General features: G+C 40.2%; 3 protein-coding genes and 1 long non-coding RNA gene across 11 annotated transcripts in view; 2 read left to right on the forward strand and 2 right to left on the reverse strand.

Moving 5' to 3' along the window:
- astn1 (astrotactin 1) overlaps positions 1–26,581 on the forward strand; it is a 500,282-nt gene that overhangs the window by 264,115 nt on the left and 209,586 nt on the right. For all 8 annotated transcript variants that reach the window (XM_085439848.1, XM_085439850.1, XM_085439853.1 and 5 more), the window contains 2 exons: positions 3,828–4,022; positions 24,725–24,852. In XM_085439848.1, coding sequence (XP_085295974.1) covers positions 3,828–4,022; positions 24,725–24,852 — 323 coding nt within the window. The remainder of the gene's footprint in view (positions 1–3,827; positions 4,023–24,724; positions 24,853–26,581) is intronic.
- Positions 5,427–7,878, forward strand: LOC146688376 (uncharacterized). The gene is made up of 3 exons (XM_085439857.1): positions 5,427–5,643; positions 5,753–6,034; positions 6,527–7,878. The coding sequence occupies exons 1-3, from the start codon at positions 5,427–5,429 to the stop codon at positions 7,555–7,557; spliced, it is 1,530 nt and encodes a 509-aa protein (XP_085295983.1). The 3' UTR covers positions 7,558–7,878.
- LOC146688377 (uncharacterized) lies at positions 7,954–11,021 on the reverse strand. The gene is made up of 6 exons (XM_085439858.1): positions 10,636–11,021; positions 10,412–10,512; positions 9,883–10,003; positions 9,088–9,635; positions 8,655–8,838; positions 7,954–8,390 (listed from the first exon to the last, which is right to left on the reverse strand). Exons 1-6 carry the CDS (start codon positions 11,011–11,013, stop codon positions 8,076–8,078), a joined length of 1,647 nt encoding a protein of 548 aa, XP_085295984.1. The 5' UTR covers positions 11,014–11,021; the 3' UTR covers positions 7,954–8,075.
- On the reverse strand, positions 16,873–17,467 carry LOC146688378 (uncharacterized). Its single transcript, XR_014916528.1, has 2 exons — positions 17,389–17,467; positions 16,873–17,240 (listed from the first exon to the last, which is right to left on the reverse strand). It is a non-coding gene; the product is annotated as an uncharacterized LOC146688378 (long non-coding RNA).

The following is a 26,581-nucleotide window of genomic DNA, read 5'->3' on the forward strand; positions in this document are numbered from 1 at the left end:
TGGTGTTGTTTTATTGGATTAGATGAAGTTGGTGTAAATTTTGAACATAGCATGAGGATGTTTTGAATTAAAAAGAAAAGAGAAAAGAGACTCTTGAATAATAGCAATTAATAATATAAAAAATAATACAAATCCAATAAAAACTAATCAGACCAGCTTTTTAAACTTTTTTGTGTACTACGTTCAGTCCCTGTTCATATGTGATTCAATACGCACTCGCCTCTTTTCCTCACTTAGTTCTTTAGAAATCAATGAAATACATTTTCTTGGTTACAGCAGAGCAACCCAAATCTAGCCTGAAACTAAACATCCAAGTACACAATCCATCAGCATCATGCTGGTCTGGACAAAGTCAGCTGATTTTCTGTATGAAAAGTGCTTTATAAATAAAGATTGATTGATTGATTGATTGATTGATTGATTGATTGATTGATTAAACAGGCTGCATCTTTGGAAAGAGTTGGTCTGGCTGTGTCTGGGGAAAAAACATCAGTGTAAGGTTTATGGAACAGATGAATGAATGTGGATGTATTTCTTCATGTGAGGTGATTCTTTCATGGTGGTTAACTGACAGAGCAACATAGTGTAAGTTGTCCCTTAGATTAATAGGAAATGGATATGAATGAGGCAAAGATGACGGAGGAAGAGAATGAGATGATGATGGAGGAGGTTGTCACAGGCTAATTAGTTTTAAAATATTGAGCAATTAAGACTACTTGAATGTTATACTTGACTAGATTTGGACCTGCTAATATTTTGAACCACGCTGATGCTGGGTTGCTATCATCATCAGATCATCTCTTCATATGCATGTAACTAAAGTGTCTTCAAATATCAGTGGTCAGTGATGATCTACAAATGGAAACCACAAAGCTTTATATACAGAGATTAAAAGTAGGGCTGCCACGATTAGTTGACTAGTCACGATTACGTCGACTATCAAAATCGTCGACGACTGATTTAATAGTCGACGCCTCGTTTGAAGCTTTGTAAGATCCCAAAAGACGCAGGAATAAGTAGCAGGATTTAAGAGTGTAATAACGGACTGAAACAGAAGATGGCAGCACTGCATGTACTGCCGTTAAACCCAGAAGAAGAAGAAGTAGCTCTGTCCCAGAATTCATAGCGCAGCCCTGCTCAGTTTCCAACAATGGCGGCAGCTAGTTAGTTTTAATATTACTCTTATTATTCTTTCTGGGTCACAAAATAAACGTTTAACATATTTTCAGGTGAGAATGTAGCTGTGTAAACCTCAAATATCTGCTCAGTTTATCAGGACACCGCATATTTTCAAAAGCGCTCCGACGTTTTCGGAGACGTCTGTTACCCGCTAGCTCGATAGCTAGCCGGGGGCGAGGCTCACTAGAGCCGTGAGAACACCGGACTCCCGGCAAATCGTTTTCAAACCCACCGCCCTCTTTTGTTACTCAGGTTAAACATATATAAGTCACTTAGATAACTTAACAATGTTATTGTTTGGCTTTTTTCAGTATTTTATTTGTTCCTGAGTAAATCGGTTTGGCTGATTATCAGAAGTGTGAGATGCTCGAGAATTTACTCCGGTGTCCTGTTATAGTTCAGATAGCAAGGAGTTTATTAAACTTCACCGAAACAATCTGCAAATTTCATTAAAATTTAATAAACTATCATCTTGTCTTTATTGTTAGTTAGCACAGACCTGAAACACTTCAAGCTGTAAGCTAATGATAGTTATATAAGAGCAGATGCTGCTGGTGCAATAATCTATACCTTTTACGTCTGATCTGATTAGTCGACTAATCGCAAAAATAATCGGTGACTAGTGACTATCAAAATAATCGTTTGTGGCAGCCCTAGTTAAAAGCAAACTGAACAAAGTTGGCATTTTTATTCTGTCACATGAAGCCTAATAATAACTAGCATAATATTTAGAGTTACTAGAGACGGCCACGAACCTTCTGCTAAGATATGCTGGATATGAAGAGTTTTGATCTAAAGAGAGTCTTAACATAAGATGTGTTTAGAATATCTGCAGCTCACGAGTCATACTAGCATTTGGCCTTTTAGCCTTTGCGCTGTTTGAATGCAGAAAGCTGCCAAGATCTGTTTCTTACTTTTCTCAGTAGACATAATTAAAACAAAAGCAATGACTTTTGATCATCTCAGCTGAGAAACGGCACATTTTCCGATAAACAACACTTTTCTAATTGAACACAATAAGCTGCTGTCATCTTTAGGGCAAACATCATGTTGCAGGCGTACGAATTTGTGTCAAATTTACATAAGCGGGTGATACAGACTGCTGCTTCATTGAATTCTCAACAACAGCATTTTGTTGTCGTCTCTTCCCATAGTGCAGATGTGGCTAATCCTCCACTTTTCCCATCGGAGACTGGCATTAGCTTTGCGACATTTAGCATCCAGGAGAGAGCTTCTCATAGTGTAAATCCCTGACAGATTATCTTTTTGCTTTCCACCCCACTCCACCCTCCATTTCACTGCCTCCACTTTGTGTGCCTTTGATTCATTTCAGAGTATATTACACACTGAGATGTCAAAACATCATCAATATGAAAGAACCTTGAGAGGACTCTCAGTGTGTGGATTCTAGCTCCTTTCTTGAAATGGGGGATTATGTGTCAGTTGAGCAGAAAGGATTTTGCTGATTCTAGTGAGTTGTGAAGTCATGAGTTGTTCATGCTTTGAAGTTAGCAAAAAGATACTTTTCTGAATATTGATACATGAAATCATACTTTTTTTTTTTAAATTTGGCAACTGCACAGAAACCAAAACACAAGAAATTACATTTATTAAGTTGTGGAAACTACTGCGAGGTAAAAATGACATTTTGGCTTTACAGTGGGTATAAACGAAATATTTATAACATACTCTACTAACTTCAATAGGTGTGTCTTTCAGATATTTTCCCAATTTTTAGTTAGAATAAACTGGTTGGTTTAGACTAACCTGACCTGGAAGATAACTTGAGAAGGGCTCATATTTTTTAACATGACAAGATCTGCCTGACATCATCACAGTAGTGTTTGTGGGTAGTTATATAATATAAGCCCTGTCAGGCTGTAGACAGGATTATGCATGCATTTATAGACTGAGTGCTCAAGTAAGACACGAAGGGGGAGGACCAACCAACATCTGGTTGTCAGCTTCAGTCTGGACCTTTCTGGTAGTCTGTAGTTAGTACACGTGCCTGTACAATTCTTTGTTTGCTGCAGAAACTATGGCTGTTTCCTAAAATGTAATGGATGGCGTGTCAGCTACCAGCAATCAAGTTGTCCTGTGTTTGTCTGCATGTGTTTCATTTACCTTCTTTGACATGAGTAAAGTAAGATATTGACTTGTTGATCGTTAGATTGCACACAGCTTGTGGAGAATTAAATCTAAGTAAATATCAAAAAGACCTCCACTGATTTTTTTTAATAGATCAAAGTTGGTAACTTTGGGTAAAGTTAATGTGTTTTTAATTGAATATACTTATCTACTTTTTAATAGAATTAAAAGGTAGTTATTAAAGGTCTGTGTTAACTTTTGTCTACAGATGTGTCAGATTATTATTACTGTTGTTGTTGTTTACTTCAGCTTTGTTCAGTTTTTCAGTGTAAACATTTTTTTATTTTCAAGAATAATAAACATTTGTCGTCTGCACACTAAAGATTGATTTGCTCAATAACTACAATATAAGGAATCAAAAGGAAAATGCCCGAGCAGAAAACCCTAAAACAAACAGACAATCGAGTTAGTAATTAAACTGAAGTCAGTGTTGAAAGGAAAACAAAAGAAAAAGGAAATCCGTGGATCAAGTAAATGACTTTAATCCCTGTTTGCTGCAGGTGCATCGAAGACTACAAACGCGGTCCAGATGGGAGGTCGTGCCTGCCGCTGTCTGAGGCTTGCACTGAGGGAATAGACTGTGGAGAAGTGCTTGATATCCCTGCCAACCAGACGGTGTTTGGAGACCTTTTCTACGGATACAACAACCACACCAAAGAGAGCACCTCTGGACAGATCCTCAAGGCCACATTCAGGTAAGCACATGAGACTTTGGTGGAATGGAGCGTGTGGGACATTGTTCTGCCATTTGTACCTCAGCTGGGAAACACTTGGCACAGGACTTTCAGCTCCCACAGTGCCGATATCACAGTGAATGTTTATCTTCATTTAAAGAGAGAGAGAGAGACTTTTAGCTTGTTCTCAGCACAACCTCCTTACTCACTTTTTTTAAACTTTATTCATTTGAGGATTAAAATTCTAAGGAGCATGTATGTATGCATATTTGGTAAAAGTCTTCTCAGTACAGGTATGACTGGACTATATGTTTGACACACAAAGCAGATTCATAGATCCTAGTCAATGAGCCTTTGACGGGAGTAGAAGAAGAACAACAGAGAGCTGAGAGAAAGACTAAGAACAGCACTAAGGTTCCCAGTTAAAATGATGGCACCCTTAACAGAACAAAATCCCATCCAAGGCTGAACATAGATTATATATATCAACTGCTTGTTAAACACTGCTGCTTGCTGTCTTCACTCAAGATCAAAATCTATTCGTTTTCCCTCGTACGAGACTGAAGAACAAGGGGGACAAAGCCTTTCGTTCTCCAAGGCTCAGGACCAGTTCACCACTCCAGCTCCATTTAGCTGACTTCCTTTTGTTTTTTATTTAGTTTTAGTTTTACTTTGTGACTTTTCTGTGAAAAATGAGTGTCTGTGAATAAACGTTACTTATTCAACGGGACGTCCACTGCTGCCTGGACCTTCACCAGGCTGGGCAAAGGATTCGGAGAAAACTGGATAATTATGTGGTCGCGACAAACACTTGGTAACTACTTTACTCCACACTCAACCTCTTAAGCACCAACGCCCCCAGACACGGGGGCAAAAGGGAGGAGATCGCATTTAGGGTCAGGTGTGCGTGCTTAAGATGTTAACTTCACACGTTATGAGTGCTGAAAATAAGGTAACTACCACTGCTGCTGGTAGTTACCTGCTTACTAGGTCAGACTGATGCTCTTTTAAATTATATCAATCTACAAAACACTGCAATAAATAAAGATTACTGCTTTAGCTTTTTGTTCTCTCCAAACGTCTATAGCTACTGCAGTGATATCAGTTTTATAAATAATCATAAAGCACTGATGTTTTTCAGTTTTGCTTTTTAATTGGTTTCACAGTGGACAAGCTCAGGCCCCGCCCCTCACACCTCAAAGGCTTTACTTCATTAAAGGACTGAACGCCAAGATTTACGTTTGCAGTACAGTGTTTAGTCTGAATGTCACCAAAGTATGTTCCCTTTAGCAGAGACGCAGACTTGCAGTGTATATAGCTGGGTTTCATTTGACGTAGACGTGACGTCGACGTAAAGCGCGAAATTTGACTGGAGGGCGGAAGTGAAAAAGATCAGCGCAAAATCACAGACAGACAGTACGCAAAATGCCTTTGTCCTGTTGTGTTTACGGATGCTCCAGTAGGTCGACCCGAGAAACTGATAAACGGTATTTTAGGGTACCAAAAATAGCCCAACGAAGAGGAGAAAAATGGAAAATTCTAACCGAAAAACGTAGGAAAAAATGGATTTTAAATTTACGTTTACAGTCGGGAGGAGCAGAGTCTGCCAATGCCCGTGTCTGCAGCGACCACTTCGTCAGAGGTAATGTTATGTTTGCAAACGAACTTATTAGCATTATGTTGTCGTTAAATTCTCGTTTACTTAGTGCTTTTAAGTTAGTAGTCTAATATTGACTTGATTGGGACTATAGGCTGCCCAAGTGCTTTGGATGACGAAGAGTCGGAGGACTGGGCTCCGACGGTCAATCTCGGCTACGAACGAAAACCCAGATCGGAATCAGTTCTCAAACGAGATAAAAGAATGAAGCTTAAGGCAGAACAGCATCGATGTGCAGAGGCGATTTTGGATATGCAACAGACGGCTGAGAGCCCGGATTTGAGCCTAGTGACAGTGGAGAACCCCGAACTGCAGCTTCCAGCTGAGAATCCACAACCAGAAGACTTCAGTATGAATGAGACATTCACTTATCCAGGTAAGATATTGTGCTGAGATGTAAAACAAACAAGAATCATGTCAAAGAGAAAAAGATGCCATTATCTGTAATGATTATGGTCCAAGTTACATATTACATGTTTGTGATTTTTTAATCACAGAGTAAATCCATACCATTTTATTCAGAAAAAAAGAAAAAGTGGCACTTATTACCGTCAGGCACACACCACAGGTTTTTGTACACTGCTGTGGTTCTTATATTGCCAGATTCCAGACAGTCTCCTTTCACAGATAAGTAAAGATATCCGTAATGTAAGGTTTCTGTGGTGAGAAACATATAAATATATTTTTTGTTTAGACGCAACATGTTTTTTTGTTGATTAAAAAAAATAATTACATTAAATTAACATAGTGAATTAAACACATTACACCAGATTCTAATAGCCCACTAAAAAACTCCTACAGTGAAAATGAGTAAAAATTGAGGTTGCCTCTATTATGCTGATTATGCTCCCCCACTGTTATATTGCAGGCTGTGCGGATGCTGGATGCCAGACAGAGCTGACGATGGATGACATCGAGAAGATGGAGGATGTTTTGAGACAGAACACAGCAGAGCTGGTTGATCTTCGGAGCAAGGCTCTGGACACACAGTTCAGCCAGGAGGCTTTTGAAAAAAATGAAGACAAGACAAAGTTCTACACAGGGCTCCCCAACTTCTTAGTTTTAATTCAGATTTTTGAACTGTGCGAGCCCTATATCACCTCGGGACCTATGTCTTTGTTGTCCAAATTTGAACAATTCATACTAGTTTTGCTGAGGCTGAGACTAAATCTGCCCCTGAAAGATTTAGCTTTCAGGTTCAATATTTCTCTGTCCACTGCTTCTAGAGTTTGGCATAAAGTAATTGACATACTTCATAAAAGGTTAGAGTTCCTAATTGAGTGGCCAGAGCGACATGTTCTTCAAGCTACGATGCCACTGAGTTTCAGACAGGCATTTGGATGTAAAGTGGCTGTGATTGTTGATTGCTTTGAAGTCTTTATTGAGAGACCATCTAATCTTCTTGCACAAGCTCAAACTTGGTCCAACTACAAGCACCATCACACTGTAAAATTTTTGATTGGTGTTGCCCCCCAAGGCTACGTCACTTACATATCTTCTGCCTGGGGAGGGAGAATTAGCGATAAGCAGATCACAATAGAGAGTGGCCTCCTAAAGAACTTGTTACCTGGAGATATTGTCCTTGCAGATCGTGGGTTCAATATTGGCGATAATGTGGGGTTTTACTGTGCTTCACTACAGACACCGGCATTCACTAAAGGGAGAAAACAGCTGTCAGCCTATGAAGTAGCAGAGACAAGGAAAATAGCCAATTTGCGTATCCATGTTGAGCGAGTCATAGGTTTAGTCAGGAGGAAATATCAAATTCTGCAGAGCAGGGCTATGCCAATAGAGAACATGTCCACAAAGCCAGGTGAGACACATGCATTGATCGACAAGATTGGGGTAATTTGTTGTGCCTTATCAAATCTCTCCGAGTCTGTTGTCCCACTGGAGTAAGGGGGGTGGGTGGTAATCAATCAGTTAAAAAAAATTAAATGTCTTGTCACTGTCACGGCTCACAGAAGGGGGTGGAGAGGAAGAGTAGTGTCCAGTATCTGCTGCTTGGCTCTGGTGATAAGTAGAACAGGGTAGAGTAATAGTAGTACCTAAGTCCTGACTCCTGATTAGTCTGTAAATGTTTTCAAATGAAATATTTTTCTCCAACTGTCATATTGTGCTGGCAGTTTGTACAGTATTATACTGTGAGATGGATTGCAATCTATTTTGTTTATTTGTTTAAAAGTCTAATCTTGTAAATAAACCACCAATGTATTATTATGCTGCCTCAATAGCATTTAATCATTGTGTAGTGTTACACAACACTTAAATGACACAATTAAATGTACAATAAAATTAAATGACAATCTGTGCTCTAATGCTACGTCAGAGCAAATACAATAGCCAGAACTCATAATGACTACCATCAGGTCATAACAATATTCAAAATGTCATTATGTTGTCGTCCTTTTATCACATTACACATGTATGTTTGTAACTTGCTGTCCCAGTATTTCTGGGAGTATACTGTTTCTAAAAAAACACTCAACTTTAGGAATCGCATCATCCCAAAACTCAAGGTCAGGCAAAATCCTTTCAACAAATATGTCATTGCGGTTCCACACAACAAAGTCACAGTACTCTGCATTTGCAATGTGAAGCTGTGCCTGAATTTGGTAATAGTAGTCATGAGTTGGGTCCAGTGTGACATTATCCCCGTCACTGATGAGGCAGAAGCCCTTCTCCCCAGCACGCATGCGCAGGTTGACCGCATCTCTCTGAGAGTGTGGGCACTAAAATCACAGTGATGAGAACAACAATCAAGATTTATCTGATGAAACAGTGAAGAAGCAAAGATGATGGGTGTGGTCTGTGTTATCATAATCTCTCATTGCCCAAAACAAATGTCTATTTGAGACAGACAATAAAGCCTCATCTTATCTTAATTGAACAATAGATTAGAAATTAGAAAAGGTATTTCCTGCATTTTTACTCAGTTCACTGATTCTTATGGAAAGATGTCACACCTATGGCCTTGACTACAACAGAGTCAATACCTTAATCTCGCAGATGCCAGTTCCATGACAGTCACAAGTGACTATCCCATCAGGGGTGGACCCCATGTATGGCCACTTGGGGTTCAGCCAGAGACCGCTGTCCATACATGAGAAGCCTGCATGCTCCTGGCTCATAAGCTTCTCATATGCTCCTCTGGCTTGTGCTTCATGTTTGCATCCATAACTATAAACAGTACACATGCCAAACATGAAAAGGAAATTATTACTTAGTATTGGATGTGTAAAACAGTAAAGTGATGTATTATACAATATGCCATTACCCTAAACTATACTTAGTTCTTACCCTGTATAACCCTAGCCGTATAAGCCTATAACTAACCTCCATCTTCATAACACTTTTTTAGTTACAGTTATGGACAGTTTCATACCCCAAATCTTAACTCTGCCTTACCCTACATCAAACCCTAAATACCTTGTAGCAGCTGTGGTGAACCTATATGCCTCTGGATAGCATATGGCCTTGATCAAGCTCTTTGATGGTTGCTGGGGGTTGGTCTTAAGAACTTGTTTCAGCTTAGAGGCAGTTACGCGTCCAGCTCTTTGCCTAAACCAAATACTGCTTGCACTCTGACTTCGAGTCGCCCTCTCTACAGCCTGGACTTGGGACAGGGTGAGCTCTTCAAGCTGGAAGTCCAGGCATAGCTCTTCAAGGTCTTTGGGGGGGAGCTGCAGTGTCTCTGGTGTTCTGTACTCAGGCACAGTTTTAGGAAGCATGCTAGACTGGGGGACAAATTCTTTGTGGTAAGGTTCCCTAGACATCAGTGCTGCACTCCTTGGACAGTTTTTGCTTAAACTCTCAAAAAACCTACAGTATGTCTCTGAATCTCTCTGCACTCTTGGGCATGGAAGTGATTTCCCAACCTTTTGTGTACTTGTGCAGCCATCAATGGAACACTCAAGCTTTCGTTTTTTTGACTTTGCTGAAGAGAAGTCAATCAGAGTTACTGGGCAAGCAGGAATCTGGAAAAATTAAGCCAAAGAAGATCATTAAAATTTAAAAAGCTCTTTTCCAAAACGCTATATATGCCCGGCTTGATTAGATCTACCAGGAGCTTGAAGCCCCCGCCGGTATAGCCTACAGGGTCATTGAGGCACTCAAGCTTCCCCACCACGACAAGGTAGCAGTATAGGGGAAGATATTTTATCCTACTGTCACATGAAGTCCCAATATAACATTCTTTATCCTACATTTTGCTTTTTGGCTTACCTTTTTAACATGAGATGGCATCAGCCACTTGCACTGCTCTGATGTGCATGTCGCTCTCATTTTCACCCCAGCTTCAACTGCAAAAAGAACAGCTCCAACGTGCGAGCATGATTCTGATAGTCTGGAAATAGAGCACATAATCTTTTTAACATGAAATGCAATATTTACAGTACATTTTGATGATGCATAGCTTACTAATACTAATGTGCAATGGCACTTTATTTGAAGTAACATGTTTATTCATTAACTCTTTCTCAACAGCCTATAGAGAAATCATTATCTAGGTGATGACATGACTGAATAGTTCTACCCTCTATCTGAAAAATGCATCTGAGTGTCATGAGGGATCTAAGGCAATCACACAAATTCTTAGCTGATGAATTCTTAGCTAAAAGAAAACACTCTCTCCCCACTACTACTGAAGTACACCTGCAAAATGCTAGCAGTGCCCTATGCGTATATGTGTGTGTGTGTGTGTGTATGTGTGTGTTCTCATTGCAATAACATCCTACTTAATTAGGCTACTAACCCTGCCATACAATTGCAATGGGCTGCAATCACTTCTCCATCCTCCTTTGCAATTACCCAAGTCTTCAGAGGTGTCTCGTTAGACCTCTGAGAATGGTTTACCTTGAAACAAACAACTGTCACTCTCACGAAGTCCTAAGGATTTGGCATGTTTGTTGACGTTAAAGCCGCTAACGCTAACTGTTAGCGTGTTTAAGATAAAGCAATATAAGAACAAACACTCACCCTTGCAAACACCAAACTGTATCCATCACGGAGACGTTTTGTTCCAAGGTTGTGGACCCACCCGCTGACAAAAAAATTGTACGCCTCCAGACTCTTGAAAGCTTTCATTTGCTCCCTAGTGTAGTAAGAAGTCTGGAGGACCAAGTAGTTGGTGATATCCACAGCGTCGATAGTAGGCAAATCCTTTACTTCTGTGGTGTATTCGGACATTTTCAAAGAATACGGATCACGTCCGATATATTTTTTAACTATCTGTTTATATCTCTCCCGAGAAACGGGGTCTAAAGTTGCACAATAGCTGCTCTCCTGACTCTCCACAGTGTCCTCCATGTTTACTTCCGCCCTCCACTCAAAAATCGCGCTGCCTCCGCACGTCATCAGAACCACGTGACTGCAACCCAAGTATTGATGCAAATATGAACATACCCAGGAATCCATAGCGATAAAGCTTACAAGCGGATGACTTTGTGTTACTTTACAATAAAGATGCAACAATTATAACAATGTTTGTTTGTGTCAAACCACAGAAGCAACAGATTTTCATTTTCTCAGTGGACACAGTTAAGTCACTTTAATGGTGCACAGAAGGACAAATAAAGCCGTGGTGACACATCCAAACTGAAAGGACGCGACAGTTGTTTCTTTCTTTTTTTTTTCTTTGTTTCTTTTTTCTTGTTATTTTTAATTGTTGTGCTTAACATACACACAGAATTTAACATATCTGAAGAGGTACCAAATAAATGTTCATGTGGTTTCCCCTTTAGGTATAAAAATTCTGTTTTCCCTCAAAGTAATAAATCAAACACAACGACAACAACAGAGAGCACTAGTCGGAGGTAAACACCACCCCCACCCCAACCAAAGGGTTTTAAGTAATATCTAACCGGATTATCAATGTAGTAGTTTGCATCTACTTTACACATATGGAGACATAATATGACAACGAGATTTTTGCAAAGGATGCTAGGACGATAGCGGTAAGTCGTCTGGGTCTCTACTCCACTGGCGTATTTCATACGCGTCCACATTTGCGATGCACTCTATTTTTTGCACTTTATTTTCGCTTCGCCTCCGGACGCAATCAGTCTCTATACCATCCGTTTTCTTTTGAGCTGCTTTCAAGCATGTTTCATGCAGTCGTACTTCCGACACAATGTGTTTGTTTTGATTTGTGGCCCAGGAAAATGGCGCTGCGCTCCCACAATACCTCAACTCCAAAGCCCTATATTCCACGTTGACCTGGGTTGCCAGTACAAATATGACTTCATTATTATCTGCAATTCTTATGTTCTTCTGTACTGAAAATCCAAAACTCGAGAAGCAACAAACAATATAAGAAAAAGGGAAATTTAATTCCACCTTCGTTCACACAGATAATAATCATTGTGCCCAAAGCATTTTTAAGAAACTACGCCGCTGATGTTGGCATTAGTGCTGTGGCTCAACCTTTCAGCTTTTCTGGGAGTAGAATATGGTTCAGGTCACAAAAAGGGAAGCTGTTCATACATAATCTGGAGGCAAATGTGTCTCTACTGCTAGGAAGAAAAGATCAAATCCGTATCTGTAAAGGTTATTTCATGGTGGAGTAAGGATTTTGTTTGAGTTTTTATGCCATTTCCCTTTCTGAAAAAGTAAATGACAAAACAGGATGTTTCTCCTGGCTGCGTATTATTTAACACAAATAAAATGCATTGCCTCTTTTGTGAGACCTAATGTATATATCCAACAGTACAGGTGAAAAGCAACGCACTGTCCCTCTCATAATCTCTACAGAGATCAGAATGATTAGTGGAGTGCTTTGAGGGTGGTTAATTATCACTCGCTGCATGTGGCAATCATTTCCACTAAACTCAGGAAGCCGGAAGGTCAGCAAAGTCATCTGCGGCCCACGAATTTAATTTGGGCCATGCATGGATTCTGCTGCCCGGAGGCCAATCACCCACTTAGGGATCGACCGCTAGAGTCGTAGAGAGGAAGGGACGCGTGAGCCAGGTTAATAGTTAATATCATCAAGAATCTAAATCTCAAAAGCTCTGATCTCATTTGAAAGCGCTTGTGCTTCCTGTTCAGATGAGGTGGTGGAAGAGGAAGGAAAGACTCTGTAGGGAGGCATGGTTAATGCAAGGCCTAATTATTGGAGATAGCACCAAATGGATTGAAACTGACCAGGAGTCAGTGTGCTGAAATTGAATCTAAGGAACAAATTGGCTTGAAAGTAAAATGAATCAAAGTTGCAGGAAGAAAGCGTTGCATCCACAGATGTGTGTCGGGAGTTGTTCCAAAACCAATAACATGAACATAAGTGTAACAGTGAATGTTGGCCTTTGGAAATGCATGCGTAGCTTGCAATGGTATCTGTCACCAAGGAAACTGAATGTCAAATTTAATGATACATAGCAAGAATTACTAGCTGGCGGTCAACTTTCAAATGAGCGCAAAAAGAGCTTCCTGTAATTAACATTGCAAAGCTGTACTTTATGTAGCACCTTAGAACCTCCGATATATTTTAGTGACAGAAAATCTTGGATCTTAACAAATTCTGTGCAAATTATACACCGCAGGTCTACTTAAGGCAAATATCAGCCAATGACATGGTCACGGTGCTAATCCTGTCAGCTAATAACAGGAAACTGAGGTTACAGTTTGCAAGTGTTCACTAAAATGTAGTCAACATTATGTCCATTTTGCTGAACAGTTAAATGTACAAATGATAAACCATGACAAATGCACATACTGAGAATTGGGACATTTTAAGCTGAATGTTTAAATACTTCCGATTTTGTGAAAGTGAAACAACAAATATGAATGAATGAATAAGAATAAAAGTGTACCCAGGAAATTCTGCCTTATGTAAACCATAGGATGCCATGAGCTTCAGCTTTCAGCTGGAACTCATCACGGACACTTACAGACAGTGTTTTTCTTCTACTTCTTCCTTTTTCAATCACAGATACACAGACAGAACATTACCAGGCAACATTCCTAATGGACTTCATGGTAATTAACTAGAGCTCATATAGTCTGAAACCAGCCATATTTGTCATTTTAATCGATGAAAGTCAGCTCAGGCTAAAAATAAAAGGCCTGCTAGCCTTACCTGAATGTGTGGTACATTACTCTCTACTTAATACACAGTTTAATAAGAGATTTGCTGACACTGATGCACATCTAGTTATTTATTTATTTTGAAGGGAACAGATTTCAAGCCTAATACTGGGATGTAGAATCCAGCATTTTACAGAGTGTGACCAGAGCGATGGATGAAAAAAATCTGAATGTGTAATCTGTCGTTTGTGAGAGCCATGAAATAAATTGCAAGGTTACTCCAAGGAGGAACAGCAGGGGAGGTAGGGTGCCATCTTCCTTTTAAACACAGGCCAGTACAGTGGATTTATTTGCTCTAATGTCATTCTCCTCTGAAGCCACAAACAGTGGATTTTAGCTGACTCCCACACCCTCCACTCATTGTAGAGAGTGACACAAAGAGCCAAGTAGTGTGCACCTCTCTGACACGACCCAAACGATCTGCAGTCAAAGACACCCTTCAAACTGCAGAACATTCAATTACAGTATTTCTAACAGACACTCGAGGCTGCAAAAGTGCAAAGATGCAACGACCAGCCTTCGGAAGCCATTGACTTATTCATCAGCATCTACAACATGCAAGCGAAACAGCAGCGCGGCCCGTGAGTTCACATATTCCCTCACATATTTGCCCTTGAGTAAACACGAGCACGCGAGGCAGAGGCAAGGGGAGGGAAAATGAGAACCTCTGTGTGATGTTCACTGTCACTTCTTCAAAAGGCCCTTACCCCACGGCTCAGGAGTGGCACAAAGCATCTGTCTCCCTCATTCAGTCGAAAGAAGAAGTCAAAATTTAATATTCTTTAACCACCGGTGTGGCTTTATACGTCTGTTTGTTTTTTCCTCGCTCCAAATATATGCTACCATTTTTACCTGCCTGAATTCTTTTTCGCTGTCAACAATACACTTCTTTGCTTTTTCTTTTTTTTTTGCCCACTTTTCCACTTTCATGCACTGAAAGTAAAAAGAAAAAACGGTAAGCATCCGTCCAAGTCAACATTTTGGCTGCTGTTGGAGGAGAAATGCGAGTGCTGGCGAGAGAAACGGAGCCGCTCTGTGGCCCCGTCAAGGATAGAGAAAAAGTGGGGGAGATAAAAGGGAAGCAGCAATAACAGTGAGCAGGTGGCCAGCAGCACAACACACACATAACACTAACTGGTACACAAACCTGGGTGTTCAGGTATGCACATACTGTAAATGCACACATGCAGCGCTTGTTTGATTCCCTCTGCCCAGCGTGGTCCATCTTTCAAGCTCACCAGCCCTGAAATGCTTCTCATGTTTTTTTGGAAAGGGGAAAATACACCCTTCCCCTCGTTGCACAAAAAGCTCCGCATTATCATTTCAAATACACAAGTTTTTTTTAATTTGATTTCCTAGTGGGAGAGATCCAGTCATGGCATCGTCATTGGCAGCAGGGCCGGTGGGGCACGCTGTGATTCTGGTTACAGAGTGAGACGCGCGTCTGTGTGAAGGAGATCCTATCACGGTGACATCTCGGGGGTGCGATATGATCTGGGTTCAAATTACAGAGCTCAGTGACAGAGTCTCTATCTTCCCGTCTCTGCGGGAGCCAGTGGACTCCAGTAATGAGATGTTAAAAAGCTAACCTCCTCTCATTACTCCTAACAGTGTCCTCCCTCTCCTCTCTCTCAACTCCTCTCTCTATTGCTTTCTCACACGACGAGCTCAGAACAGGTTTTAATGAATATTTTAGTGGCCTTTGTTCTCATTCTGCTGCCTGCTTGGGATCAATGATTAAGACCACACTCCCACCTGACAGCCCATCACACTCTCACCCCACTATTTTGTGTCAGAATCTTTTTTTTTTCTTCTCTCAAACTCCCTCTCTTATTTTTTTGGGCTCATTTGTGCCTGCTGTACCACACCCTCGACATGACGCCCTCAAGAGGAATACATTCATTGACTCAGTTAATTAAAATATGAAATATGCTCGCTGCAGACTAATGGAGACAGTGGGTTGGGAATGGGTTGCTAGTGGCCCTGATTGTCTCTTATTGAAAGCCACGAGTTTATTGAGTCACATAGTCAGGGGGGATCGTTGCGAGGAAAACAGAAAAGAAAGTGAAAGAACTGTTGTCGTAAATCAAAAGTGTCCTGGTGTTTTGTCTCATTTCACATTTTAATAATTCATCAAACAGGTGGCTGCTTCACCACAGCTCCTGCTAAAGAAGAAGAAAAAAAAAGTCTTTAGTAAGTTTTGGCAGTTTTGCAAGAGTTCATTGAACTTCAAGAGAGAAAATGAATAATGACATGCTTACAGTGCCAGATGGCTGCTAAATGTTACATGCCATCCTCTAACAAAATTACAGTGAAAATTGTCAAACACAAATGCAGCGATAGCAACCACATAACCCGCTTCACGTGTATCTATGGGAGAGAAAAATCTAATCACGGTCGTCAGCAAAACAACTGAGATTCAGTCATTACGTTCCCAATTTGTGTGTTTTGTTAAACTGACAGCTGAAATCACGCGTAATTACTTTCAGCAGAAAATGACAGGCTTTTGACTCGGTGTCAGTAAAATCACAGCCTTGGTTGCTATAGTTTTGTAGAAACTACAAATATAGCAATGCATAACGAGCTGTGTTTTAGTTTTTAGTACACGCTGATGATCCTCATCATATATTGATAAGCATCCACATCTTTATTTTGTCTTTTTCCATCACTCACCAGGTGTTACAACATGAATTCCTCCCAAAAGGTTGACACAAAGTGCATTGGGAACATTGGACATGCCAACAATCCCTCAGTGTTCGCCCCACTTACCAGATTGGTTTCTCAGTCACTGCTTTCACTTCCACACAGTGTACCTTTTAGGTGCTCCCTGCTACGCTTATATTTCCTAAAATTTGCATTCCATCTTCTTGAACTCTTCCAGTTGTCATGCTCATCGTATCTGAACCCTTCATCTTCTAAATTTGGAGTAAAAAGGAGTCACAGTGGCACGTTCCAAATGGTGCAGGAATGCCGGCAGTGGTAGGGAGTAGGGAGGCACTGTACCCAAGCAGAGTAGTTTGAAGGGGGATGTCTTTAATTGTCAGAGTCATTTAACTTTTAGATTGCATGGTTGGATGTAGTACTTACAATTTAAACATATTTACTGGACTAATGGATTGAAAGGGCAATTCGTAGTTTTTTCCTTCTTTTTTACTTGAAAAAATAAGATATAGTGGAGTAAACAGAAAGCATGACCTCATTATACATTTAAAGCAACGCTATTTCTAGGTACATTTGTCCACAGTAGTCAAGTACTTTTTGCAGAGCCGTTGCTCTAAGTGTCCAGGAGATCATAATTCTTTTGTGAAAATCTCCATATTGCTGACATCAATGAATGATGAGTGTTATGCGATGGGTTTCAGAGCTAGACTTTCTAGTTGCTGAATGTAGCTGTAGTGTTTTCAACGAGGATGTTGGTGACACCGAGTTAAACCACAAATGAAGACCCTGGAGTTTAGTTGCAGCTTGTTTAATTGTCTCCATGAACATGTGGTGAAAAACTGAAATGACAGAAAATAAACTCCATCTCAACAGGCAGAAGCATGTTTACATCAATAAAGTGCATTACTCTCACTAAAACATTCATGTTAGCAAATACACATTAATATCCAAAGTTATCTGTACAAACTGTCATATAAAGTAACTTACGGCGTTCCGGCCTGATAATTCGGAGTAGATGGCATTAGATTACATCTCCATACTGCCTTTAGCATGAGGAGCCTGTTTCTCAGCAAAACCGAGCGCTTGACCAAAACCGGAAGTGCTTGACCGGAACCGGAAGTGCCCCGCCAGAACAGGAAATACATTTTAGCGATATTTTCCTTTTAACTAAAACGTATATACAACATGAATTATTCATTTTAACAACACATATTAATTTTTAATGACAAATCTTTTTAGAATTATTTATTTCAAATTTATGAACCTATTTATTCAGAGAAACGCCTTAAGGGCAACACAGTAGCTCTTTAAGATTTCAGGCTTTGCTTCTACAAGCACTGAATAAAGCATATAACCTGTAGTAAAGTAAAACTCTCCTGTACATATTTTATTTGTCTGAAAGGTTTCTTTAAAATGCCAGTACCAGTAAGTACAGACTGTGCTTGTCTGAGTCAGGTCCCCAGTTGAGGGCTCTGACTCAGGCAGGGTTAAAGATCTAAACATCAGATGTTCCTAAAACGTTTGCATTGTACTGGATATATAATAAAGAAATTTGTTTCACTCCTGATTATTGTTTCTTATTCTACTGTTTCAAAGGTTCCACTTGCATCTAGTTTAGTGGTGCACCAGCAGCCGACTTAATACTGTTGCACCCCCAGCCAAACAATGACCGCTGTAATAAAATGCTTCATGGATGCTGGTGTTCGGCATGGCCGCACAGCTACCACTGTTTCCGCTAAAACCGGTGGCTTCTGTTATTCTCACGCTGTGGCTTTCCTGAAGGCAGCAGTTTGTGATCTGTAAATATTTGTGCTTTTTTCCCCCTCGACAACTAAGGCCCAGATCTCCGCATGCATCAAAGGGTACATTATGCAGAGTTTATATTAATGGGAGAACTGTCACCAGTATGAACCATGAGGACCTTTCATGTTTTGTTTTTAATGGCTGCTGGTATGAATCTTTTAAAGGCGCGAGGCTATTACACCCTTCTTTTTAATATATCTACACTTGATGTAAAAGGGGGCTGCAACTGAGAAGAGCATCCATTTAGTGTAAGTGAGATGCTCTCTATCTTATTTGCTTAATTTAATATTTCGTGTCAGATATGGTTACTAGCAGGAAATATTTGGAGTATACAGGAAGTGGTAATTTGAAATTTGAGAGCAAGATAAACAGCAGCAAATGAGCCTCTCATCCGAAGATATCTGCACTCTGACAGTAAATGCTTTGCTTCTCACGTAACTTTTTTCCTTCGCAAACCAACCATGTTAGTCAGGATGTCTGTGCTGTTAAGTAAGAGAGTGTTTCCATTTATCATCACCTGCAGTGTTTAAAATCTCCCTGACCATACGCTTCCTTTAAACAAACCTTTAACTCTAAGCTGAAAACATCATCATAAACATTATTTTTTTACTTATTCATTCGCATTTAACCCTTATTATTTATCCAAGGTAATAAAACCCTTTAGATGAAGTCTTTAGATTAAAAAACCTCTCATTTTCAAGAATGTCCTGGCCAAGACAGACAGGAATACAGTAGTTGAGTAGACTAGTATCACAGAAGCAAATACACACATTAAAAAGCACAAAAGAATTAATCCAAAAATAAATCAAAATTATTCATTTTAATGCCGCTCTAAGTCATTGTCTTGGGCACAAACACAGGGGGCGGGTACTAATATTCAGCCTGAAGTAACTGCCTCCGGGTTACCTGAAATCTCCTTAAAGAGGAGATCATAATGAATTTAAGTCTGTGTTGACTCCAAGAGGAGACAGTTACAAATCTGAACGCTCATTTTTTCCAAATTCACAATAAACTTTCAGGACCGACAGAAGGAATGAGTTTTGGGACCAGTAACAATAACTTTCCACACTTAATGAATGTGAGTAAGTAAGATAGGAGCAATGCAAAATCAGCCTAAAACCCCCCAATGTGCACTGGGTGAGTCTATGAAATGACAAATGCGTACAACATAGAGTGGTGGGGAAGAGCTTTAAGGTTTCTAGTAAAACCTCTGTGCTACGTGATAAAAAGTATCCAGCATATGTAACCACTGTGAAAACAGTTGCATATAAATAGGAACACCATAATCCAGCACTTCCCTCTCTGTTTGAAAGTTGAAACCAAATCGATTTGACTTTTTTCACCACTTGCTGAATGCATGCTATAAAAGAGAGCGAGTCATCAATTATAATTCCTAAGCACTTACACCGATCAGGCATAACATCATGACCACTGACAGGTGAAGTGAATAACACTGATTATCTCTTCATCTGTTAGTGGGTGGGATTTATTAGGGAGCATTTGTCCTCAGAGTTTATGCGTTAGAAGCAGGAAAAATGGGCAAGCGTAAGAATATGAGCGAGTTTGATAAGTGCCAAAGCGTGATGAATAGGTGACTTGGTCAGAGTGTCTCCAAGTGGAAAGCTGGTTCTAGTTAAAATGTGTCAGAATACAAAGAGCATCACAGCTTGCTGCACATGGGGCTGCATAGCCACAGATCAGTCAGGATGCCCATGCTGGAGAAGGTGGCCTGCTCTGATGAATAACGTTTTGTTTTACATTATAGGAATGGCTGGGTGTGTGTCTGTCACTTACCTGGGGAACCAGGATACACTACGGGAAAAGGCAGCCGACACAGGCAGTGTGATGCTTTGTGCAGTGTTTTACTAGGAAACTTTGGGTCCTGCACGTACCACCTACCTAAGCATTGCTGACGGTGTGCACTTTTCATGTTAGTATTAACTCTGGTGCCTGTGGCCCATTTCAGCAGGATAATGCACCTGCCATAAAGCAAAAATGGTTCAGGAATGATTTGAGGAGCACAATAGCGAGTTTGAGGTTTGACTTGGCCTCCATATTCCCCAGATCTCAATCCAATCGAGCATCTGTGGAATGTGCTGGAAAAGCAAGTCCGATGCATGGAGCCCACAGCCTGCAACTTACAAGACTTGATCTTGGTGCAGATACCACAGCACACCTTCAGTGGAGTCCATGCCTTGATGGGACAGGACTGTTTCGACATCAAAAGGGGGACCAACACAATATTAGGCAGGTGGTAATAATATTAAGCCTACGTGGCATATAATAGGAAAGTACGACCCCTGGACATGAAAGTTGTAGCGGTTGTTTCACAAAATGAAGCTTTTGTCAGAAACATTCACGTTCTCTGCAATATTGGTTGCACAGATAATAACTGGCAGGGAGGCAGTGGCATTAGTTGCATGGTTCATGCTCTGTTTGTTTCTTTGTGTTTGTGTTTTTGTTTTTTTAACTTCCATTTGCTGATGGGTTTAAGCTCTGATAACTACTTGGTTAAGCTTAAAAACTTTGTTAGGTTTAGTCAAAGCACTCAGTTAAATAAAAGATTGTGATTTGGGGGAGAACAAAGAAACAAACATGCAAAAACACTTTTAAACCAGGCAGTTTCATAAATGACACGGTTGGAATGACAGACTTGGTCCTTCTATATAACATAACCCGATTTGTCACTCACAGCTACTAAAGGACATCTTGTGCCGAGGTGTGACACTGCCAGCTCTGACAAAATGACATTACTTGATGCCCTGGGAATGTGAAAGGGCTGACACACAGACTGTACCTGTGCAACTGACACATTAGGTTTTACATCTACAGTGGTTTAGACAGTCTGAACACAAGCTGAATTATAGTGTCATTTAAACTTGCGCTAATTGGTATTTTATAAGTAGTACCTGTAGTAATTTAAACGACTTAACTTTACACCGATTACTATCGTCTGGCTCATAGTGTTAGTTTTATGTCTGACGCTTGGCTGTTTTGGTTCAGTGTCAGCTCTCTCATTAAACTTGTTTACCGTGGCAACAGGCAGCCTTTACCAGGCAGCTCTGGTAAACCCAGTGTGCACTACCTGCGCAGCACCAAACAGCAGTTTACCACCAGCTGACGAACTCAGTGGCACATTTAGCTGCTAATGAGTCCGTGCTTGCTGGATTAATAAAAGGTCTTTGTTTGATGGCAAGTTTCTCCAATCATAATACAGACACTGTCTGATTTCTTGCCCAAGTCAGCCTGGCTGCGGATTCCTGCAGGAGTAAAAACAAAGATGTTTTTAGTTTATTTTTTTCAGCATCCAACCTGAGATGCCTAATTGACCCGGGTCACTGATTTATTGAAGTCATTCTGCTGCAAAACCTTGTTGTGAACCTAACTGGCACTGAGACAAGGAATAATGGAGTGGACAAAATGAGTGAGTTCAACCAAGAGTCACTCGCGGCATCAGACAAATGAGGACATCAATTCTCAGACTGAATATGAGTCACTCCGCAGCAGAACAATAAACATAATGAAAAATGACATGCTTAATGTGACTCTGTCTCTTCAATACACACCCATACTCTACCATAATTATTAGTATTTATTGATTTGTCTCTAACGAGCTGCCAGAAAGTATTGCCTTACAATCTGCCAGTTATGAAAAACACTTGTCTATCTTTGAGTTGTCCTTCTAGTCGCCATCCTTGTGTGCTTCATCTTTTTCTGCATGAGGATTCATCCTACTGCAATTTCCAGTACAGTACCTTGGGATCTCTTTGGGTATCTGCTGATACAGAGTACCGATCTGATACTAGAGTTAAATGAATAATTAATAAGCTATATTCCTCCTTTATTTGCATCATTCACATTTCAGCTCAAAATAAGTTGGACTGCTGTTTCATGAATGAGTTTAATACTTTTTCACAGTTGTGTAGAATCGTGAAGCCCAGTTTATATTGTCTGGTGTTGAGCCTCTGCAACAGAAATGATCATTTTGAACTGTGAAGTTCACAGGTCCTTCTTTAAAGGCTGTCTCTTGACTTGTAGTCAGCGAGAGCCTGCAACAAAATTCTCAAAATGTGACATCTGCTATGACCCATGTTCACTAATGAACCAATGACAACGCAGCATGAACTGACAAATCCATCACCTCGACAGCGGCACTTGTGAAAAATCTAAACAAATCATAACAGATCTCCATCTACCAATTTAGGATTATTGGGGTTGCCGGAGCATATCCTGGCTGATACAGATCAAGAATAGATGGAAGTTGCAATACAAAGGCTGGGATTCAAACAACAAAGAAAATGTATGATTGTGGCAGCAGAAGCCTGGTTTGTATCAGGTCCCTCTGAAGTTATTACAACTGAGCTAAGTGTGACGTGTAATGAAAAGAAATGGCAAAGGAATAAAACCTTCAGTCTACATCAAAGGTGTCACGGTCCTGGGTCGGTGACCAAGGGTTTTGATTTTTGTATTATTATTAAGCTTTGATTACGTCACGATTTATCGTTACCAGTCTTTTGGTTCATGGTTCTGTGATTTCTAGTTCTTAAATTTAGTCTCTCGGTTCCTTCTGGTTCCAAGTCAGTCGTGTTGCTGTGTGAAACCATGTTTGAGTCTGTGTCTGTAAGTTTAGTCGGTGTGTTTCCTGTTTTACTTTGAAAGTCCGTGTCTTTGTCTGTGTATTTAGTTTTGCTTTCCTTGTCTCGTCCTGCCTAATTAAACCCAGCTGTGTCGCCCTTCTGTCTCCTGTTTCCTTATTATTCCTCCGTGTGTTTCCGTCCTCTGTCATCCCCTCCTTGTTATTGCATCGTACTCTCTTGTTGTGTCCCGGTTGGTTTTTCCTAGTATGAGTTTTCTTAGTTTCTAGGTTCCTGTTCCCAGTCTAGTTCTAGTTCTGCATTTGAGATTTTGGTTTGTTTTTATAACGGCTATTCTTTTAAGATTTTCCATCAATAAAGCTGCACCTAAGTTACTTCCTGTTTCTGATTCCTGCATTTTGGGTCCTTCATCTTGCCTGCCACAGCACTAGCCAGGACAAAGGCAGTCAAACATAAGTCCCGGGGGTCAGAATGGACCTGACAAAGATTCCAGTCTTTCCAAAGCCCACTGGAGGGTTTTGGGAAATGGGAAAGAGGGAATACATTTTTTAAATGTGTTAATATGTTTTGCAGCTTTTCCTGCTGATAAAGAGCTCCTCCTTGGCCATTCATATTACACCAAAGTAATGTCCTGTGTTTTCACTATGCAAATTTCTGTTGTTTACAGTCCACATAACAAAGGGCACTTTCTGTTTTATAATTACAAGAAAGAAACACTGTCCACCCCACTTAAGATCAATGTGACCTGTGTGTGGCGCATGATGTACAATGAGTCTGCCATCCCTGGTCTGCATGCATCAAACTTTACACAGTGTGGATTTATTGAACCTTTGCTACTATCGCACAATGTGCGTGCACTCTAAGTTGTATAAATCTCAAATTGCAGTGGAACTGCGTGAGCATACACACATCTATCTCCACATTTACAGATGGATGTACTGACACCCTCCATCGACTATTTCCTACTAACAGACCAGCCTTCTTTGCTATCGTTGTAAACCTGTCGATAAAAAGTGCACCAAATAACATCACAAGTCATCACAATGGCTCCACATCAAACTCACAGAAGTCTTAAACAAAACCGCTAAGCACTTCTATGGCTATTTATAGCTTATATAATGTTAATTATTCATCACATGCAACTGCAAACCCTCTGGCAATAGTAGTTTAATCATCATCATCAAACTTCAGAAGGGTAATTAGTGACTTAGTGTTCACAGCACCCGATTAACACAGAGTAAAGAAAATATTTCACGAGGATAAAAGTATTACTGCAGTGAAAAACGATTACTGCCCCAATTTGATATAAAATTAATAGAACACAAAAACTCTTAATTGTGTTATTGAGTAACAGCAGCAGTTCTAGATTACCGGTCTGACTTCATATGGCATTCATACACAGTCACCATAATCTGTCAGTTAGCAACTTTCACTAAGAGTTTAGGACTGAGATTGTATCTGCCTGGTTTGAGGTGTGCTTCAGGTGAACACGCTCTCACTAACACACATTAATTCAAGTGATAAATGCAAATGTTTGGTCCATCATGGCCCGAGGTTGGAAAATACTGAAAGGATGACGTTTGCCTTGAATGATTATGGAGCTGCACATTTTAAAATTAGAGCTACGATGCATGTCCCAATACTTTGTTCAGTCCATGTGTTAAAATGTTGGTAGAGCAGAACATTTGGAACAAAACACCTGTGATAACATGACTTTTCCCAACTGATTCACTCGCTGCCTTTTTTATACATTAAATACTACAAACTGTGACAATGACAGCTGCCGTTACCTCCTTCACATCATTCTTTGTCCTTGTTTCCTGAATTTCTGCTTCTTCCCTTTCTTCCCTTTTCATCCCGTGCTGGGCAACTGAGCACTGATGTCTCTTAATTGGAGCTCTCTGTATTGTCTCTCTTTACACCAGGCAGAAGAACTTTGCCCGAGGCATCGAACAGCAGCTCCCAGATGGCATGGTGGTGGCATCGGTGCCAACAGAGGCTCAATGCCACGAGGAGCTGTCAGACCCTGTGCCCGACCCAGAATACCTCACAGGTATGAAACCATATTTCATACTTTAGCACACAGCTGTGAGAAAGCATTGTTATCACCGGTCTGTTGAAAATCTTCCTCAATCAAACAAAGAAGCAAAATAACAAATAAAACCTCACATAGAAATTAAGGAAACAATGGTTTATGTTCAGCCAGTAGCTTTTTTTCCTCATTACACTGAATCCCTGCTGTAAAACTGTCTGCAATGTCTACAGTTTTGGCAAGAAAACTACAGTTAGGATGCATTAGGCATAAATAATGTCCTCCAGAACTTTCCATAATTCCTCTGATATCCTGGGCTCAGCTTTTCTGCGTATGTTTGCAATAATTTTTTACTTTAACTGGGGTTACTTTGATGCTTTGTCTCACTCTCATTACTTTTTGTTTTAACAGTTTTTAGAAAGCTGTAAGGAAAAGGAAATAGAGCTTATTAATTTACCTCTGTATTCGATAAATACTTACCAAAGGATCAGCATTAGATCTTAGAATGGATTGGTGGATCTCCAGTTCGAGATCTGAAGCCTTGCTTGTTGTGCTATTTTGAATTGCAGTGCAGAGGTATTGCATTAAGTGTTTAGAAATTACAGCTGGTTTGTACATATTGCTGCATTTTCTAAGACTCAAAATGTGTTGGAGAAGTAACAATTTTAAATAAAAAGATTCTTTTTAATACTTGGGTGGAAATACTCTGCAGTCATGCCTGAAGTCTAGAACCAATGGTATCACAAAACACTGTATTTCTTCAAAAGTTGATTCTGTTCATCCGGGCGTAAACGTTTCGTCACTCATCCAAGTGACTTCTTCAGTCTCAGCTGACTGCAGTTTTCCCCAATCTTATAAACTGTGATTGCAGCCTTTCCTCAACTCTCTGTGAATGGTACTCATGGCCATTGATCAGTGGTTGTTGATCAATGGTCATGAGAATTTGCATAATTAAGATTAAGGAACTGACCTCCCGCCCATTGTTCCTTCACTGGGCTGGTTTCAGTCATTATGCAAATGTTGGTGAACCTGCAGTCAGCTGAGACTGAAGACGTCACTGGATGAGTGATGAAGCGTTTCTCCCACAAAACGCTGTGTCCAGATGAACAGAATCAACTTTTGGAGATTTATTTACCTGGATGATTGAGAATGCATCAAGACACTGTATTTCTTCTTTAGAAGCTCTGCCAGGTCTTTACTACAGTCGCTTCAGTGGTGGTGTACAGAGACATTGTGCACATACTTAACAGACCAACTGTGTTTACTCTTTGAAGTATTGCTTGCTTTACATTCCTGTATATATCTGAACTCATGAATAATATAAGAGAGGAGAGTGGTTTAAGTTTTTCTTTCTGTGGACTAAACTGAGATATTTACCATGTTGCATTTTTGTCGATGTAAAACATAGCTTGTGCTTTATTATCCCTCATCAGCATTTTATTTAGTTATCAGGAAACACACTGCCAGCAAAAGCCAGCTCGTTATATTTTAAATGCACGAACACAATCCTTAAATAATTATTACATATTTATCATTTGTATTTTTTTTAAACTGACGGCTGTCAGCTGCAGTATGGGCCTGCAAAATTCACACAAAGAAAATATAGTATGAGTGGAAAAGCTTGTACAAAACTCCCAAAAAGTTTTCTGGCTACTTCTCAGGGAAAACTCTGAATCTGTGCTTCATGATTCAAGTCAGTAATGAATGTGAAGGAAAAATAGGTAGAACATTAGCAAAATAATTTTTCATT

This window comes from Copadichromis virginalis, linkage group LG18, assembly GCF_057382275.1.
Source record: "Copadichromis virginalis isolate Kocher_CV1m ecotype Utaka linkage group LG18, C_Virginalis_male_GT1.1, whole genome shotgun sequence".
Lineage (NCBI taxonomy): Eukaryota > Metazoa > Chordata > Actinopteri > Cichliformes > Cichlidae > Copadichromis > Copadichromis virginalis.